Raw genomic sequence first — 19,365 nt, forward strand, 5'->3', positions numbered from 1 at the left:
AAAAAAAAAAAAAAAACAAGCTCAAAGTCTCAGAAATGCCATGGCAATTATGTTCCTAAATTGAACTTTAATGAGAGTGCTCAATCTGTGTTGGTAATTGTGGGTGCTGTTTATTTACAAATGCTCTGTACCTGCTGATAGCACAGCTGCTGCTGCACTGAACTGTCCCCCACACCTCAAAACCTGCACGGCCCTGGGGGCTCATGCTCCTGCAGGTTTGGCAGCTGGAGATCCACAGGGGTGCTCCTGGCAGCTGGAGGTGATGTGTGCAGCATCCCAACAGGATGATGGAACAGCTCCAGAGAGGAAAGAGATGAACGTGGGGTGACACTTACCAGAAGGACCATCCATAGTCCCAGGAGTGTGGTCGCCAGTCCTCTGGCCCAAGGCTGACTGTCACTTGGAAAACTTGAGTGTACATCATGTGTGCCACCATCCCCAAGAGACCTGGGAAGCAGGGATTAGAACAGGAATTTTTGTGCCAATGTTTTTTATCATTCTTGAGGGAGTTACTGCTGGAAGTGCTTTGAGAGCTCCAAAAAAGTCTTTGTTGTACTTTTATGCCTCCTGTTCTACTGTGGAGGAGGGAGCTGCATGGGCAGAGGAAAGATGTGACTGAGAGCTCATTATTTTACATCATTCTGAATTCTCAATTAAGAGAGGAGTTGAAAGAAAATTGTTGAAGAAAATGCTGCACAACGAGCATCCCCACCAACCCTGCTGCTGCAAACCAGGGGTGTGCCACCCACAGTCATCTCACAGCCCATCACAGACGGGCCTCAGGTGAGAGGAGGAGGAGAGAGGCTTCTGCAGGGAGGGCAGGCTCAGTGCGTTCATGCCACATACCCATATTTTGCTAGGATTTATGAATTTGAACACTCATAAAACACTGGGAAGTTGCACGAGGAAGTGAAGTGAGCTTGGTTCTCCTGATGATGTGTGGTGAGAGGACCCCACTGGGATACTTTTGGTGTTGTAGGGCTGGTGATGCTTTTGTGACACTGCTAGAGCTCACTGAGAGAACTGCAGCTGGGTGAGGATCAGACTTTCAGTCTCTGTGAAGTTAAAGAACAAGGCTGCAGTAAATCACAGAGCCTGAGTGGCTCTGCCTTTAGCTGGCCACTGTGGTCCTGCAGTTTAAACAGGAAAAAACACCTGAACTTTATATTTAAACAGCCCTTTGAGGAAAACCAAACCCTACTTTTCAAGCAGTGGTGGTCAGGAGCAGCTCTGAGGCTGGACTATTTTCTAGCTACAGTAATTTGGGATGTTCCTGCCATGGCACCTGGGCAGTGCAGGGTGATGATCCCCAGTGAGCTCTGGAAAGTGTGGGTTCAGGCTAAGGGGGTGCGGCTGGATCACTATATCCCAAATAGTTCTTGACAGAAGTACAAGAGCCTCTTGTGCTGCAGTGGCAGTTCAAGGCACTTAGAAATACCAATATTCTGCCATGGTGGGTGCAGTGAGGTCTGTGTGCTACACTTTGACCGTTCATTCACTGTTCTCTCTGGCCATCTAATTTTTTCCATGGTTGCCCTTCCTGTACATGGAAGATCCGGATTTCCCTCCCCCAGCCACACCCAATTTTTGGCTCTTCTTTCCTTCTTGCTCTCAGTACCTAAACCACTCCATTAGCCTCCCCAGACATGTGGATGATTCAGGGCACTTCTGGGGGAGGGAAGCTGGGCAATGTTTGTGTTGTGGGCATGTTGAGCAGGACCTTCAGTAAGACAAATGTCAGATTTGATACCAGCAAGTGCAGAGGCTGAGGGAAGACGTTGTGTTACAGGGAGCTGGAGTGATTTGCTCAGCTGCCTCGTGTTGGAGTGACACACTGCAAAGACAGGAGGTGGAAAGAGCAATTCACTCCAGGAGAAATGAGATTTGGGCAGGGTGGGTGGCCTAATGGGAGCACAGCAAAGCGCTGCACACCTTGCTTTTATCCTGGCTATATTTAATTTCCAGAATGCACCGGGAGCTTGCTGAACTTTTTAAATCAGTGGATTTTTCTTCAGCTGACAGTTGTGCCTTGATCTTAAGTTTGGAGTTTGCTGTTTCTATATGTCCTGTCAGTAATTTTTCAACCCTAATAAAATATTACAGCCTGCCCTGAGACCTGTCATAGTCACTCAGAGGCAGCAGGAGGTTTGACACTGCCAGGACGAACCTCAGCAGCGCTGAGCTGCTCAGCTCTGTCACACAAACCTTGCTCAGGGTTTGAGCCACCTTCAGCCCTGTGGCTGTGTGGGAGGCTGAGGTGACACTCACTGATGCAGGTGATGAGGAGGAGGTCACCAGCAAACACTGGAAACGTTCTTTGTTTTATCTGCCTAATGGCAGGGTGGGATGGAGCTGGGTCTGCACCTGGCAGGGCTGTTTGTGCTGTTATCCACATCCAAATTAAAGCAGAATAATGCAAATCTTTTGTTGTGCTGCTTCATTCACTTTTGGTTTGGTCTGTTTTAGCTGTGCCTTGCCAAGTTCTCAGTGGGGAAACCCTCTGGTCCTTGTTGCTGTACACTTAATGAGCTAAAATGAGCTGCCTGTACCACAAATCAACAAGAGCTCCATGCCCAGGACCATCTTTTCCCCCAGCTGGGAAAAGTTGCTTGAGGCTGGGCAGGGAGGGCACAATGCCTGTGCCCATCCGGGCTCCAGGGTGAGAGGTGTTTGCAGGTGGAAAATCCTGGTGATGTGGTGAGCTGGAGTGGATGGCAGTGCAGAAACACTGATCATTCACAGCTGGTTTGAGATCCTGAGCCCTGCAGGACCAGAGCTGCATGGAGGTGTCAGTAATGGGAGAAATTAAGGAGCTTTGGAAAGCTGGAGATGAAGGAAATTTGGAAAAGACAATGTATTTTAAAGCATTTTCTGATATTTTGTGCTAGAAATGCTTTTTGTGGAATAGATCACATTAATTAAAATGTTTTATTATAAATATTACATGAGAGACATATGTAAGTTTTTTAGTTTGTGTAAGGTTAAGAGGGATGCCAAAATTGTGATGTTGTGGGGTATTTTTTGGTGGCTCATAGAAACAACAATAAGTGACCACACTGTTGGGATATTTTTTCCTAAACTTTAGATGTTGAGCTATGAGAATGTGGAGATCTCATTGCACTTTTATGAGGTAACTCAAGCATGAATTTAATGAGGAGTGTTATGCTCCAATGGAAAGTCCTCTTCATTACCTAATTTCTATTAAGCTATGTCATTATAAATATGCTAAGCTTAAATAAATATATTTTTTGTCTTTCCCCTGATATCCCTGCCATTGAAAATAACAGCTAGCAGTGTACTGGGGTTTGGGGTTTTATCCTTGTTTCAATTCCTCTATCATTTTCCCAGTAAAATTCTGAAGTTTATATTTGGACTATCTTGGCAATGTACTTAGAAAGAGGGAAGGCCAAAATAAAAATAGAAAGTTGTGTAGGAAAGAAAACTTCATCATTCTTACAAAACTTTAAAACTGCAGTTAATGGTGAAGGGAGAGAGGAACAGCATGGAAGTAATTGATTGAATGCTGAATAAATCCACATAGTTTGATTTTGAAACTGGAACAGATTTTTTTTTTTTTTTTTTAATTTCCAAATTATATCCAAAGCTGAAAAATATGCTTTGGCAGTTCTTATCAGATGTTTTTGTCACTCAGCTCTACTTCTGACCTTTCTTTTTTGTTATTATTTCACCATTTGCAGCTATCCCTGAAGATACAAAGTCCTTCCCAGAATGTACACTGCCTCTTGTAATGTTTTCCAGCCTGAAATACAGCAGGATAAAATGCACTTCTATTGCAGAAATTCTTTCTGCCAGAGAGTTCCATGCAGGAGTGCTCACATGGGCACCCTGGCTGCTTGTATAAATCCTGGAAAGTGGGGGTTTTAGCCAGAAAAAGCTTCACAGAAGTCAAGGGGCACTCAACCACATGGTTGGACTTATTTCAGAGAAGTGAATTCCTCAAGTTCATATGGTGAGGGGCCCCAGGTACAGGCTGAGCATGAAACCAGCCCAAAGGAGTTGTTCTGACAGATGTGCACGTCCCAGCCCACTCCTGGGGCTGCTCCTCAGTGCCAGTATTAGAACCCTTTGCATTCTCCATTTTGTTAATTAACAGGATGAGCTCCTTTCTTTGGTTTTCCAACCTCCACCTACTTTCAGGATTAGCAGAGAAAAAAGACTTTTCAGCATTACATGTTTTTAATTTTCCTCTGGAAAATGAGTGTGATGATGCTGCAAATGGAGCTGGGGCTGGAGCTGTGGTAATGGCTGTGCGGGCTGGGGAAGGATAATTACTGCATTGCTGCTGTGAAATCAGGAATGAGGATATTCACTTCTCCCTGGCAAGAGGAGAATTTATCATGCAGTCTTTGTGCCAAAGGAACAAAAAATTACAGTGAAAAATTGCGATAGCTAAATGGGGATAAGAGAGTCTTGGAGCCTCCGGGTTTTATTCTCTCAAAGTTGTGGAATTTTGCTTTGTGGTGGTAAAAAGGGGAAGGGGAGGTCCATACCTGAAAGCACAGTGAAGACAGCAGCAAAGGCATTTAACTTGAGCCCATCTATGACACTGCTTGAATGAAAGAGCTCGAGGCACATGAGGCTGAACCCGACGACCAACAGCATGATGTACAACACCTCGGACACCACTGAGAGCCACAGCACACCTGGGGGCAAAGAGCAGCAAACAGTCATCACCTGCGGAATACTTTCAAGAGGTTAAAGCTGGCAAAAATTAATTAGGAAATCGGGAATGTCTAGGAGTAACTGTGTATTAGGAATTTTTAAGAAAAGTTGGTTGGTTTTTGAGGTCGCCAATTGTAATTTGGGTTTTTTGGTTGTTTTGGTTTTTTTTTTTGAAATGTTTATCACATCCACTGTATATTGGGAAAAAATTTCTTTACTGAAAAAGTCATTAAGCACTGTCTGCCTAGGGGAGTGGCAGAGTCACCATCCCTGGAAGGGCTCAGAAAACAAGTAAAGGTGGCACTTCCAAATGTGGTTTGGGGGCATGGGGACATTTGCCACTAAAGGTTGGCCTTAAGGATTTTGGTGGTCTTTTCCAGCCTTAATGATTCTGTGATTCACAGAGTTTAAACTCAGTGAACCACAGCCCAAGCTCAGAAAAACAGAAAAAGCGGTGAATGAGGATGTGAAGAGTGGCAGGGTGGTAAAGACACTGCAGAAAGAACAAGCTGTTGCCTGTTCTTGTTCAGCTTGGCTACAGAACCTCTGTGGGTACGTGTGAGAACCTCTTGGCTCCTCTGAGCCAAGGCACAGCTCACAGAATTAATTTCCCCACCTGTTCCACCGTTTAGCTGAGCACAATCCACCATGCAGGGAGGTGATGGCACAGGGTACCTGACTGTCTGTGTGCTGGTGGGAGCTGGACAGCCTTGGATGCCTCTTTTCCACAAAGAAAATAAATTCAGTCAATGTTTCAAAATTCTTGCCACAGCCTGTTGCTGGGGGCTGTTATTAGAAACAGCCCTGCAGGATGGCTGGTCTCATTCAGGGTGTTCTCACAGGGTTTGTGCCACGGGACTCGCCCAGAAACAGCCACAATTACAGCAGGGTGGGCACAGATGTTTATAACGTGCTCAGCTGAGGAGCTGCAGATGCAAAAATGCCTGGCTTAAGTTTCCTCAGCCCCTGGGTGCAGCCCTGAGGGTCAGGGCCCTGTTTGAGCTCTGCAGGACTCAGGGCAGTGCTCAGGGCAGGGGCTCTGGGAGCATGGGGCAGTGCCCAGCAGGGACTGATGCTCCACCAGGAGATGTCACCTTTGGGAATTCCAGCAGCACAAAACCTCCAGCAGGATCTGCTGAGTCTTTGAAAGTCACCAAGCCATGGGGTAAATTGGAGAGGATGGGAAGAGATAAGATTGAGTCCTTGCCCAATTTCCAATTGCTGTTTCAGCATGAGAATCTCCTCAAATTCTCCAGTACATTTGCTAACCTGATTGCTAGAGAATTCACCTGGAAACAATGAGCAGTGATGGAAAATTTCAGGCTAAGCAGTTGAAACATGGAAAGTTAAGCATCTGAAGACAATGGCTTATATTAGAAAATGTTAGCCGTAACCATAGAGACTGCTACAGGCTTCACTTATATTAATACCTTCTCTCCTCACTGCGAGAGCACATGTGTGATAAAGCCTACAGTCCAGCTTATCAAACCAGATATGCAGTCTCACTTTTATCAAATATTTGAGTGGCCTCTTGGTGACCAGGCTGATCCCAGCTCATATTTTTTCTGGGAATTCATCTTTATAATTACATCTAATTAATATGTGCTATTTGTTGTTGCCACTGTAGCTGACCTTTGGAGTTCTTAAACCACACTACAGAGATAGCAATAAATAAAGCTTTTAATTGCTCACAGTGGCTGTGTGTGCAATATTGCATCTATCAAGAGCAAACAGCTGCTTATCTCACTCCTCTTAGTCAACTTGGTATCAGTCAACTGGCACACTCTTCAAAAAAGGAATGCAAGTGAGAGAGAGCAGAAACAGCAGGGTTTAGAAGGGATTTTGCCTCATTTTCTCAAACCAGCAGTGTCTGTGATGAGAGAATGATGGAATGATTTGAGTTTGGAAGAATCAGATGCTGCAAACCTGACCCACAAACTGAGGCAGCAGAGAGCCCTAATTAATGATCTGTAATTCATTCAGCCCACACTTGAAATGTTAATGTACAACACACCTGCCCAGGTGTTCATCGCCCTGAATCAAGCCTTGTGGACCCCCACTGGTGCTCTGTGCACACAGGGCAGTGCTGTAACAGTGTCTGCAGCTCACCACTGTGGTGTGGCTCCAGCTCTGCTTTCCCAGGGGAACCACTGGGCTCAAAGAGCTGCAGTCCATGGGTCACATCAGGCTGGTGGTGCTCAGGCTTAGGGCCACTTCTCTTGGATGTTTTTATCAATGACCTCTCAAGGAAGTTTGCTCCTGGTGATCCTAAATCAGGAGGAGACCCTGAGTCCCTTGAGAAAGGAGGGTCCTTAGAGAGAGATCTTGGTAGATTTGAGTGTCACCAAGCAGATGGACAAATGCTGGGTTCTGCTCCTGGGCCAGGGTAATCCTGGAGGTACCTACAGGGAGGGCACAAGGAGCTGGAGTGCAGCCCTGCAGGAGGGGTCAGGGGGTTTGGTGATGGTTCTGGGGGTTTGGTTGATGGTTCTGGGGGTTTGGTGGTGGTTCTGGGGGTTTGGTTGATGGTTCTGGGGGTTTGGTGATGGTTCTGGGGGTTCAGGTGATGTACTCAGCTCTATATATGCACACCCTACCCTTTGCCCACTGTGACCCAGTGCCTGAAGCCGGTGCTGCAGGCACCAGTGCAGCGATTTTGGAAAGGGCAAGGAGCTGGGGAGGTGCACGTTCCCTGTGGGAGCATCTGGGTTCGTGTGTCCATTGCAAGGGGACACGCTCAGAGGGACAGGAGGGCTCTGGAGCCTGGAAGGCCTGGGGCCAGCTGGTATCCTTTATTCTCCTAAGGAAGGAGAAAAGAGCAGGAGGGAGGAACACCTGACTGTGTGGCTGGTGTCACAGGGAGTGCTTTGGCTTCCCTTCCAAAGGGCTGGGATAAGAGTGGCTTTGCCAGCAGGATCACCTTGCAAGGAAATGATGAAAAGCTCAATGAGACGTGAGTTTTGCTCTCCTGTAAATCTTTTTTCCGATGAGACACAAAGGCTGGGTGAGTTTGCTGTGGGAGGCATAGTCAATTACTACTTTTTTGGGGCCCTGTTCGTATCTACCAAGGAACTCTCTTGTCTTACTCCATGGTCTAACTGAATACCTGCTCTGTGCCTTTTGTTTAGTGCATCTAATGTGGGGAAAGGCAAGTCCCACACGCAGTGTTTGCATAGTTCTATGTCCTGTCCTGCTTCTCTGATTTTGAATTTCATCTGAAATAATAACACCCAGAAAATGCAACCTGTGTATGAATTTTGCATTTTCCTGTGCCTGCCTGAAGCAGAACAGTTGCTTCAGGTTATTAATTCAGGAGACAGAGTCTTTCTGTTCTGTGCTGATGGTGAAGTGATCTCCCACTGCTCCTCTCTCAACATGAGATTCATGAGGCAGTCACTTGGCATCACTTCCCTCACAACCTCTTACAGCCTCCTTCCTGCAAAGTAGAGAGCTCCTTCTCTTGAGGGGACCTCAGTCATTCCAGGTGACAGGGAAGAAGATCTCCAGGGTATCTTTCTCTTTTCCAGTCTTCTCTGCTGTCATCTTTTCTGTCTGCTTACTCCCCTCCAGCCTGTGTTCTCTGCCCCAGGGACCTGTCTGGCCTAACTCAGCTTCTATGAAAAATCTCTCCTTCAGAAGAGTCAGGACTTGGTTCACTAGAGAGTTCCACCTGGATGGCCTGTAACTGAGGATCTGTATTCTCATCAATCAGCAGACTCCTCTCATCTTTTGGTCTCCATCCTGTTTATGCATGTTTGTTTGTTCAACAAGCCCACTGCTGCCTGTGCAGAGAAGGGGCTGGGGAGGAGCTCAGCTGGGATGTGCCACTGTGCCAAGGACATTCCAATGTGAGACCTCCCAGGAAAGGAGAGTCTTGGACTTTAAAGCAAAAGCAAACCCAGAGTGGTTTCAGTGGCACTCCCACACACATGAGGGCGGGTATGTGTGAGCAGCCCACCCAGCATGCAAGCACCAGGACACAATGTGTTCAGCCAATCTTTCCAGGATTCCCTGGAATAATGCAGAGGATGACAGCTGTCAAGTCCTCCTCGTGCCTGCTGGGCTTTTTTTAGGTGAGAAAATCGTGCTGGGTTTGCATGTTCCCTTCTGTGCTGGCCAGGAGCTGGCAGGGTCCTGTCTTGCTGTCCTGTCACTCTCTGTGGAACATCAACTTGTCCTGTATCTGGGCCCATCCCGGTGTCTGAGAAACTGAAGGAGGGTGGGCACTGTGATCTGGATGACCACTGACAACAGTACCATCAACACCTCCTGCTCTAACACACCTTTTCCTGTCGTTTTTGTCCCTGGTGCTTCTCCACCAGCCAGTCTGTCACCCCTCAGCAGTGCTGCTGACAATGACAGAGCCACTACTGGCTACTGTGGGACACAATGGATCTTTGCTCCCACCCACAGATATGCTGTGGGGTTGCTCTGAACCTGAGCACCATAGACTGTGAGGCTTTTCCTGGAGCAAAAGGGGTCACCAGCTTCAGGACAACATCCCTGAAAGTACAGGACCTGGGCTCAGCTTCTCACCCAGGATTTGAGATTAAAAAGCTGGGACTCACTGAAAGATTTCACATAAATCAACCTATGTCATAGGGCTCCTGCATCAGAAGGAATCATATTACAGTCATATCATCCGATCTCATGGCAGGAAGAACATCAGTGCAGTAGCTGGGACATTAAAAAGATTTGTGTCTCTGAGCTTTGTTGTTTCCTAACCAATGTGTGAGAGACTGTCTTCTCCATGGAGCTCATGGTGGGAAGCACCACTGTCACCTCCTGAAGGGCTTAGGCCCTGCAGCAGCATTGTTACAAGGAGATGAATTTCCCAGCACTCTCCAGTGAAGCGAACATACTCTTCGTTATGGCTGAGAGGAGAACTGTTACCCACAAGACCAGTGGGGTTTTAGGCACTCAAGTACTCCATGAGCCATCTGGCAGGATCAGTCCCGTGCCTTTCTGTCTGACAGCAGAGAGCAGCAGCATTTTGAGAGAAGATCCACAGATCTGAGTGCATCTCTGCAAGGTGGTGATCAACTCGAGTGCACCTGCCTGCACCGAGATGTTAGGGGATATTGCAGACAGTCCTGAAGGGATGGAACAAATGGAACATTTCTTCTGACAGTGGGAGAAAGAATCTTTACCTCAGCCTCCAAAGTTCCTCCCAGAACCTAAAATAATTTCAGGTCAGCCCTGGCCATTGAGGAAGGCACTGCGAGTGAACACTCCTCCCATGGAGCACCGAGTCAGGGAGCTCCAGTGCTGAGCTTCCCATGGAACAGGGATTCTGAAAAAGGTCATGGGAATTCTGCTTAGAAGAGCTCGAGGCATTCAGTGAATTCCTGATGAAGGAACCCAAAGAACAACGTTGTTAATGACTTCCAGGAGGTTTGAGCTGAGTTTGACTGCTTGATACCCAAAGTTCATTCCTTGTTCAAATCCACTGCCATTTCCTGACACAAAACAGCAACAGTTCACTCCATCTTTTCCATGAGAGAGCTCTGGTTAAACTGAGCCATGTCAAGCCTGACATGTTCTGTGCTCCTTCCCCACAAAATCCCAAAATGATTCTTGTGTTGCATTATTAAAACCATTCTCAGGCTTGTTACCAGTTTGGATTGAAACACCAAGAACTTGGATGACATCTGAATGGGATTATGTGCAGATGATAAAGAAACATTTGCTGCTGTTTCTGGAATGTCAGAATTCCATAATTTCAATTACTGTTGAGTTTTTGAGATAAATGAGGCCAACAAACCAGTTCTGGAGAGTTTAAATCACATCTATACCTCCTACCACCTACAGTCACATGCAGCCATGGAGTTTGATGCACACTTGTCAAATCAGAAAAGTTGGGTTTTGGTGCCAGCTCACATTGCCAATGGGATCTGACAGCAGATTTTGAGGTCCTATCTCCAGATGAAAGAATGAAATCCTCTTCTGGGTGCTCCTTCAGGCTGGCCAGGCCATGGAAATGACTGACAAAGATACTGTGCTGGTGCATGTTCTCAAGGAAACTGAAGAGGTGGCCAACACAGGAATTGCTGGGTGACTTCAAAGCAGTTTGAATCCATAAACATGAGCTGTTTGCTCTTAAAGGATTTCTTCAGGGAAAATCATATTGCTATTCCTGAAGGACGTTGCTGAGTCATGTTAACCATGTTATACCCAGCAAAGGCAGGGACTGTGTGCCTGGAAATGTCTGTCATGCATTTTGGAGCGTGGCTTGGAAATTCTCCAGCATAAAAATACCCATAAATGAATGTATTACCTGCCATGCTGTGACACTGCCTGCTGAAAGCCCAGCCTTCCTGAGCAGTGCCCAAGAAGAAATGGTCTGGAATCTGTATTGATTTCTGAGGGCCCTTTCAGACAGAAAATTAGCTTCCTAACTGGGGCAGACTCACATTCAGAATGCCTCAGTGGGAATTCATCCTCCTTAGGAACACCCACTGCCTCAGCCTGTGCTCCCTGTGGATCTGTGGCTGCTGCATCCCAGCCCTTCCCAGAGCACAGCTGTCCTCGTGGGGTCAGGGGCTGCCCAAAGCAGCCTCACCTGAGCTGTCACACTCTGCCACACTGTCCCTGAGCAAGTGACCCGGCTGGACAATGCTGCAGGCAGCCAGAGAGCTCTGGGAGAGCTTTGGAGTTCCTCATAACTCAGTGTCACACGTCTGCCCTGAGAGCCAGGGTCTGTCTGAGCTATGGGGAGACACCAGCTCCAGTCACTCCTCTGCCAGTTCAGCCCTGAGCTGTCTGACAGAGTCTGAGGGGCAAGTAGAAGCTTTGGGGAGTTTTCTGCATCACAGTTCATCATATGACAAAAACCCTTCTGTCTGCTCAAAGCAGTGGAGCTGAGCAATGTGTGCTCCTAAATCCTCATGCCTGACTGCGGTGGAATCAGGAGCGTGGCACTTGAAGGACAAGCCAGTGCTGCCTTGTTGAGCAGCGAGGAGACATCAGTGTCCAAGCAATGCTGTCCTGGAGAGTGTGGAACTCCTCACCTCCCTGCTGGCAGCTGCTAAGCCAGACACTGCTGCTGCTGCCCGGGGGAGAAAGTGCTGCTCTCACCCTGTGGCTCACAGTCATTGTCCCCAAGATCCCTGAACTGCCACAAAACACTGGAAACCACAAGAGGCTGTGGGAAGTCAACTAGACAGGTGTCACCATGTGTGTGGGGAAAAGAGCCCTGTCTGAGGGCCAGCCCTGGTTCTGGGGGCTGTGAACTTGCACCCTGCAGGTGGCATCTCTTCTTTGTGTAAAGGCATTTCATTCTCCTCCTTGGTGTCCATTCACACTGTGGCAGCCAGGAACACGGGGAGTTGTCACCCCTGCTCATTTTAGCAGCAGCAAAAAGTTCTGCTCATGTGGTCTCCTAGTCTGTTTTTGCCGTTCTTGTGTTTCTTGACTCATTTCTCTGCTTTTTCACACTTAGTGACTTCGTTGGAACTGACACCTGGGTCTCACTTAAATCTCTCTTCTTCAAGAGGCAAATGGGCACACACTGAGAAATGTTATGCACATTGTTTTGGAAGGGCAGTAAGGCCAGCTCCATGTAAATCTCCCTCTCTCTTCCAGTGCCATTTGGATGGGTTTAGTCATCTGCTCTTCTCTGCTACTCCAATCCTGGGAATTCCAAGCCAGAAATGCTGGAGTGATCAATACAAAATGGTGAAAAGAATAAACCCTGAGCATGTTGTTGTGGCTGGCAGCGGACTGCGCGCTGCTGGTTAATGCGTCACGGCAGAGCCGGCCATCTGCCCATCCTCGTGCTGCAGAGAGACACACCACAGAGCCACCAGAGACACCACAAGCTTCCTAACCCTCAGTGCCACTGAGGTACCTAGAGCTGCCTGTTCAGTCAACTGCATCGGGCAGCAAGGCTAGATAAAGGGCTGGCACCCAGACAAGGGACTGAGCCTTGCAGAATGTGAGAAACCAGAGGAGGAATACCTGACACTGCTGAGGGGAGGGAGGCAAAGCTGTGTTTTGGTTTTGTTTAGCTTTAGCTCTTGGTTAGTTTCTTTATTTCGGAAGGTGAGGTGGAGCTGTGACTCATAAAATGATTCTCTTCTATGTGATGATGTCTTCTGATGGCTCTGGCATCGAGCAGATTGAATCCTGTGTATGATACTGAGCAGACTGTGGGATATCTTTGTATCCATAATCTCTTTTTCCTGGTGTAGTAGTAATATAATGAGTAGAGCAAGACAATGGAAAAGATGATGAAAAATATTCTAAAAGAGAATTATCCCATGTACCTTACTAAATATATTTGGGCTCAATGTTTCCCTTTGAAGACCACTAGGGCAGGGCCCGTGATGTACTTCCACCCTCAGCACTGGGCTGAGAAATGAATGATGTTCAGACCAGTGTTCCCCACATCTTGGCATCCCCAGTGTGAAAAACAGGACTGTTTCCTCCTTCAGTAATTAGGAATTTAGCTTGTATTCTGCTGGTAAGAATGGTTTCATCTTTGTAAGTCTAATTGCCCTTTAAAACTAACTTCAGTGATTCATAACAGATGTGTAAGAAAACACAGATAAAATACAAGTAACACATTTTTTTCCTGCACACTTAATCATAGCTCTCCTGTGATAAGTGCACAGGTATTTGTCTGTGGGTATGGATTTACCCTATTGCAGATATATGAATTATAATGCAATAGGAAGTATTCAAGAAGAATACAGAGCCTGTTTTGGAAAGTGTACAGTTCTCTTGGGATACCAAGTTATATTTCTTTTTACTGATACAGGACTCTAAGTGCTCCTCTTAGAAAACTGATCTTTTTTTCTTCTTAGGAACATCTATCCAGTACATTAAAAAGGAGGTTTGTTTTTTGACTTGGCTGTTACAAGTCTTGTTTCTCTCTTTTCTAGCCTGAAACCTGCTCTGCATTGTCCTTCTCATCCAAACAAGTATTTCCCTATTTTTGACTATAAATGTAACTCTTCTCTGTATGTCTTTAAATTTTATTGTCAGTGCTTTGAGCTGGGGCTGGCAGGGGAGGGATGAGAGGTGCTCACAGGTAGCTGCAGGTGGGTACATCATGAGTACTTGTGGTGGCATGGTGACTTCTTGTTTTGTTCTTTGGTTCCTACGATGATCCTAATATTTCTTTTCCATCTTAATCTCTGCAGAGCAGTGAATGAATGTTTTCATAGAAGTGTCTGTCATCGCCCAAGAACTCTATCCTGAGGGGAAAAGCTAATTCAGAACTCATCACTATATATGTAAAGGTAGGATGACTCCTCATGTTCCCCACTTGGCATTTATCAACACTGATCATTATCTGCCATTTGCTCTCAGTCACTCAGTGACTGAGAAGGGTTTGTTCATGCTTCAGAGGCCTGCAGTGTATCCAGTGGTTTGCAGGCTTTCAAGCTTCAGTTGTCCTTTTAGCTGGACATGCTTATGTATTTTAAGCAGCTCTTGCTTTTCTTGAGTTCCCTTCTTCACAACTTTTAAAAACACTTTTATTTCTTCTGAAGGAAGCTGATTCTGCCATACAAGTCATGCAAGAGATCTCTTACTAACATTTTGAATCAAGTGTAGGGGTAAGTCAAGAGTAACAAACTTTCCACTAATTTCTCCATGCTCATGTCCAAATTTTGTCTCTACATCATGCATAACATTTCTTGGTCTGTGCATGGTGTTTTAGAGTCAGCTCCTGCTGTTTTGTTTTCTGCCCTTACACCTTCTCTGCTATCAGGTTTAACCCTGCTGACTCTGAAGCAGTCCCAAGGGGTGATCACTAACATAATTCTGCATTTTTTATCTGAACATGGAATCCATCCACAGAGATTGTGTTGCTCATTAATGACATTACCTTGTTATTCTGATTCAGCTTTAGTACATGACATCTGCTTTGTCTTTCAGTGTAATCAGCAACAAGACGTTATTGTCCCTCTAATTATCCTTCTCCCATCAAATTTCTGCTACACCTATTATGTCAGGATCCATTAAAATCAGGCATCTAGTTTTTCTGTTCTCATTAATTGCTGTTGAAGTGCTGGTTTAGGAGCATGTACAGAACTGGCTTAGCTTTCTCTTTTTTCTGTGCTGTGTTTAGGTGAGACTTGATTTGTTTACTTGCTGTTTTCCATGTGCTACTTTAGCTCTGCCAGCCACTTTTTAGGCAATGCAGAATTGTTATTGCTTCATCTCTTCGGGATGCACCATCACAGGCTGTGTAGAGGACGTGCAGGAGGCATCTCCTACCTCTGCCAGGACAGCCTGTCATTTAAAAAGCCCCCCTGTACAATTTTGGACTGTTCAATGTTCACTAGCCATTAAAATTTTCCTTCTGTGGGGTTTTGCCTTGCCTCAGCCTCTGTGGTCTCTGAAAAGCCTGGTTTATTTTATGTGTGTGAGTTTATCAGTAGGTAGGAAGCAGTGCAATGCAGGCAGCTGCTGATGGCCTGCTGCCTTGTCATTCCTTGTGGGACTTGTTCCACAAAATCAGGTACCACAGAGCACTGGAGTAACCTGGCCAGGCTGTACCACACCTGTGAGGAGCCTGCCCTGGGAATTCTGCCCTGTGTTTGTGTGGCCATCTCAAAGCTTTGAGCCAACACTGACATTTGAGCCTGTTCCTGCAGCACTTCCCCACAGGGCTCTCAGGCCAGAGTCCCTCATCTCCAGCTGTGGGCACTCCAGGTGCTTGTAAAGTCACAGACTCCACCAGCACCATCCCAGAAACTGCTGGGAGCACCACATTTCCTGCAAAGCCCTGCCCTTCTCCAGCAAAATGCTTCCAGCACAAGTGCTGCTTCCAGCTGATTTCTCTTGCCCAAGGAGTTGGGCTGGGCTCACCCTCTGGCTGAGAGCTGGCAGTGATGCATCCAGAGCAGGATGCAGGAGCTGGAATCCCCACACAGCAGGGGGAGGAACACCTGTGGATGTGTCCAGCTGTGGTGTAGTGGTGTCACTGAAGCCATTTATCTGTTCATTTGTGGGACCTTTTGCTCTCCATTGTGGTGTCATTGTTTCCAGATGCAATTTTTGGTCTTGGATTCTTCCTTTTGAACATATCCTCCATGGCCTCTTGGGATTTTTCTTGGGCACAGATTTGAGGCCATGGGAAAGGGATGACAGAAGGTGCCATGGGAAGAGAAGGAATATGGTGAGGAGTGTGCCAGCCTCAGTGTCCTGGTGGGGCACCACAACAGGGACAGAAGTGTCCCTTGCTGAATAAATCACCCTTTTCTTCCTCAGGCAGCAAAATATTCAGCAGCAACAAAACTTTGATTAAGTTCAGAGAATATCCCAGAAGAAATGGAGAACTGAAATATCAGGTCCAGCCTACTTTGACAGCTCCCTTCCAACTCCTTTTGGAAATATTTGCTGTCTTACTGTTCATGTCTGTAGTGAAAATTAGAGCACTTTGTGGACCCCAACATCGGCTCAGTGAGAGCCCATTAGAAGTCCTGGCCACTGTAACCAGCTATTGCTCTATCATTTTTATCAATAGAAAATGTAAACTCTCACGGGAAAATTTTTTTTTTTTTTTTTTAGTTAATATCTACCATCATGAAGCTGATTTTGCTAAGCAGCTTTGGCACTAAGAACCAGCAACAGCTAATAAATTCAATGTTAGGCTTATGAGGTTCTGACAGATTGCTGGCAGCTGCCTTAAATGCAGGAAAAAGCTCTCCTAGTGTGGGTTGGAAATGCTTATTTATACCATACTGTGGGTCTGTTTGCCCCAAATTTTGCTGCCTCCTTTTAGTAGATGTCATTGGTGAGATATATGACAAGGGTACAATAACTGATCAGAGATACATTTTCCAGCTACACCAGAGATCAGCACTAATGCATAAAGATAGGAAGCTTGGCCAGAAACTATTAGATTTTTACTGTAAGAATTTTCATTTATGAATGCAAGGTTTGTGGTAGGGATGTGACTAGACCTCATCATGGATGGTTTTATTTACTGTGAGTTTTATGATAGTTCTTTTTCTGTATCAGAGGGTTTTAAATAATCTGCAGGATTTTAACACCACCTTGCTGTTAATTGGTGGTGGACCCAAGCACAGATGGGCTGTGCAACTACACTGAGTGTGTTCTTAACGTGTCTTAAAAGTTGTGTCTTAAAAGTGAAGGATGATGTGCTCAGAAGAAGGCATAGGCTTCAGGATATATAGCTTTGAAGGTGGTCAGACAGGGATCCTCTCTGGACCAGGGAAAACCAAAAGGAAAACTTTGGGAAAGCTGCGTGCTCAGCTGCAGTAATGGAGGTTGTATTGCAGAGACATTTCAGATAAACAACCACTTTTTGGTGGTAACTGATGATAAGAATATGTACAGAAAGTGAATAAGCTGCAGTCTCATTGTGAAGCTAAGTTTAGTCCCAAGTTTCCCAGTTCCACGATTGCCTGTGAAAACCACAATGTTTGAACTGAACTCAAATTTGTTATTCACTGTATTTCATCCTTTGTCATTGACTTGAACTGGCTGGAACTGAATAGTTGATAAGTCTCTTCTCAATAAAGTCAATGCTGAGTGAGGGGATGAAGAAATTGAAGGAATGGGGAGCTCCTTCTAACTGGAAAAGAGCAGATTAAATCAAGACATTAAAGAATTGTTCAGTGAAAGTAAATCAGGCATCAATTTTCTCTTCACTTGTGGTGAAAGTAGCTCTGGAGAGTACAAGACTGATGGTGAAAATTCCAGATTAACCATGTTGCAGTGTCCAACTTGATGTACAGTTGTGGAATTTATCCTGGTTTTGTTTATGAGTCTGATGGTCAGCACTTTCCATCTCTGACAAAACATTCCTCTCTCTTTCTGTCAATATGCCTTACAACTCCATGGAAAGTCTTCTGAAATAGATAGAATTTTCTTTATAACACTACACAGAAAGAGCCTCCTTCCTCAAAAAAGAAAAATAGAATAATCTAGAAATATGCACTGACATCATGCAGCAACTCTAAAATTCTCCTGGAAAAAAAAATGCTGACAGCATTTCACACAACCAAAAGAAATCCTGAAAGCAAAGCACTAAATGCTGTTTTGGAAAGTGTGTGGGTGATGCCACCAAGCATTCTGCACCATAATGAAGTTCCAGAGAAAGAGGATAAAGCAGAAAACCACCCCACTGCCTTTAGAGCCGGCACCTTGTGCATGCTCTGGTCTGTCTGCTGGGGGGGCTCGCTGTGCCCACAGCCCTGGCGATGGGAAGGCAGGGAGCTTCCCTTCCCCAGCTCCTCTCACACCCCTGGCCCTGGCCATCCTATCTCCTCTCCTGTGTCTCTCCTTCAGGACCAGTCCTACTCCCATCCTTGGACAGAACTTTCTGGAACTTCAAGATCCTCGCTGTCATTCTGGGAGCTGCACTAAAAAGCACAAAATACCCCAATGTGTTACAGAAAAGTGCAGCTTTCAGCTCTGTGGTGCTCTCCCCTCCTCCTGATGATGCCTTAGGATTTTAGCTTTTATTTTTTCATATATTTGTAACCCTGCAGTTTTTAGTGTGTAACTCTTAACTCCATGTACAGTATGAGCTGCTGCTTCCCCATTTTGGGCAGACACAACAATTCCTCTCCTGAGAATCAAGGACACCTCACTGCCTCAGGCCCTGAGAGATGGAAACAAAAGTGAGTTGGGGGAGCAAAGCTGGGACAAAGACTTCATTACCTGAAGCTGGAATTGGAAGATGAACCCCCAAATGGACCAAACTTATAAAAGTGTGAAAACCCGTGACCCTTCATCCATTTGAGTGTAGCCCCTGGGGGGCTTCCTCTGCCCAAAATGTACCTGCAGGCCCTTCAATAAATAGAACTGCTTTTTATTCCCTTAATTTTGTCTGGCCTCTGTTTTTAGATAGCCTGAAAAGGCATCACTGAGTCCTTTTGTCATGTTTTCTATCACAGAGTTTGTTTTCTGGTGGCTGCTGAGTGTTGAGCTGCTGGTTTTGTAAGAGCCTTTGTGCCCCAAGGTCTCATTTGTGTGTGTGAGATTTAACTGGGAGCCCATTAGTGACACTAATCCCAGGCTTGTTCTTCCCTTATGTGCATAATTTATTTGGGTTTGCTTACAATGAATTTCATAGAGGCTCTGTAGCTGTTTCTCTCCCTGCAATATCCCCTGCTTTATTAGCAGTAATTGCCTTTCTTCCCATTTTCCAGTGGATCAGCAATTCAGGCAAATTAAGGAAAATTGTTCCTTACACCACTTATTGCTGCTCCACCAAGCCTGAGGAAGGCATCCTGTGCTCAAAAGGTTTTGGGATTTTCTCAAGTGATCTGACAAAATATATGGGGCATCTTGTCAGCTGGGACCAGGATGGGCTCAGTTCACTTTAATTGAGCTCTATGCATTTTTTTTCCCCTTACAGATTTTCAAAAGTGGGGTAAATTGCTTCTGAAAATGACAGAAATCTCAATAATCAATTGAATTTCAATACCAGGGTGAGGAAAATGGTTGTAACCTGCTTCTGTGCACTTGAATATATAACTTTTCACAAGGGTAAACCAACCAAAGAAGCACCTGGATGATTCCTTCTCACAAAGAGATATTTTGGTACTGTGACTGTATTTTTCTGACCATAAATATCTTCATGGACTGAGGACACCATGCAGCATTTCCTTCCTCACTAGAGGAAGAAGGGAAATGTCTGTCTTACAATACAAATCTTTATTTTTCTTGCAAAAAGCCATCTGAGTTAAGATCAAA

General features: G+C 45.7%; 1 protein-coding gene across 5 annotated transcripts in view; it reads right to left on the reverse strand.

The window, feature by feature from the left end:
• GSG1L (GSG1 like) overlaps positions 1-19,365 on the reverse strand; it is a 56,235-nt gene that overhangs the window by 19,375 nt on the left and 17,495 nt on the right. For all 5 annotated transcript variants that reach the window (XM_068206651.1, XM_068206650.1, XM_068206652.1 and 2 more), the window contains 2 exons: positions 4,512-4,664; positions 336-447 (listed from right to left, as the gene is read on the reverse strand). In XM_068206651.1, coding sequence (XP_068062752.1) covers positions 336-447; positions 4,512-4,664 — 265 coding nt within the window. The remainder of the gene's footprint in view (positions 1-335; positions 448-4,511; positions 4,665-19,365) is intronic.

This window comes from Anomalospiza imberbis, chromosome 16 (genome assembly GCF_031753505.1).
Source record: "Anomalospiza imberbis isolate Cuckoo-Finch-1a 21T00152 chromosome 16, ASM3175350v1, whole genome shotgun sequence".
Lineage (NCBI taxonomy): Eukaryota > Metazoa > Chordata > Aves > Passeriformes > Viduidae > Anomalospiza > Anomalospiza imberbis.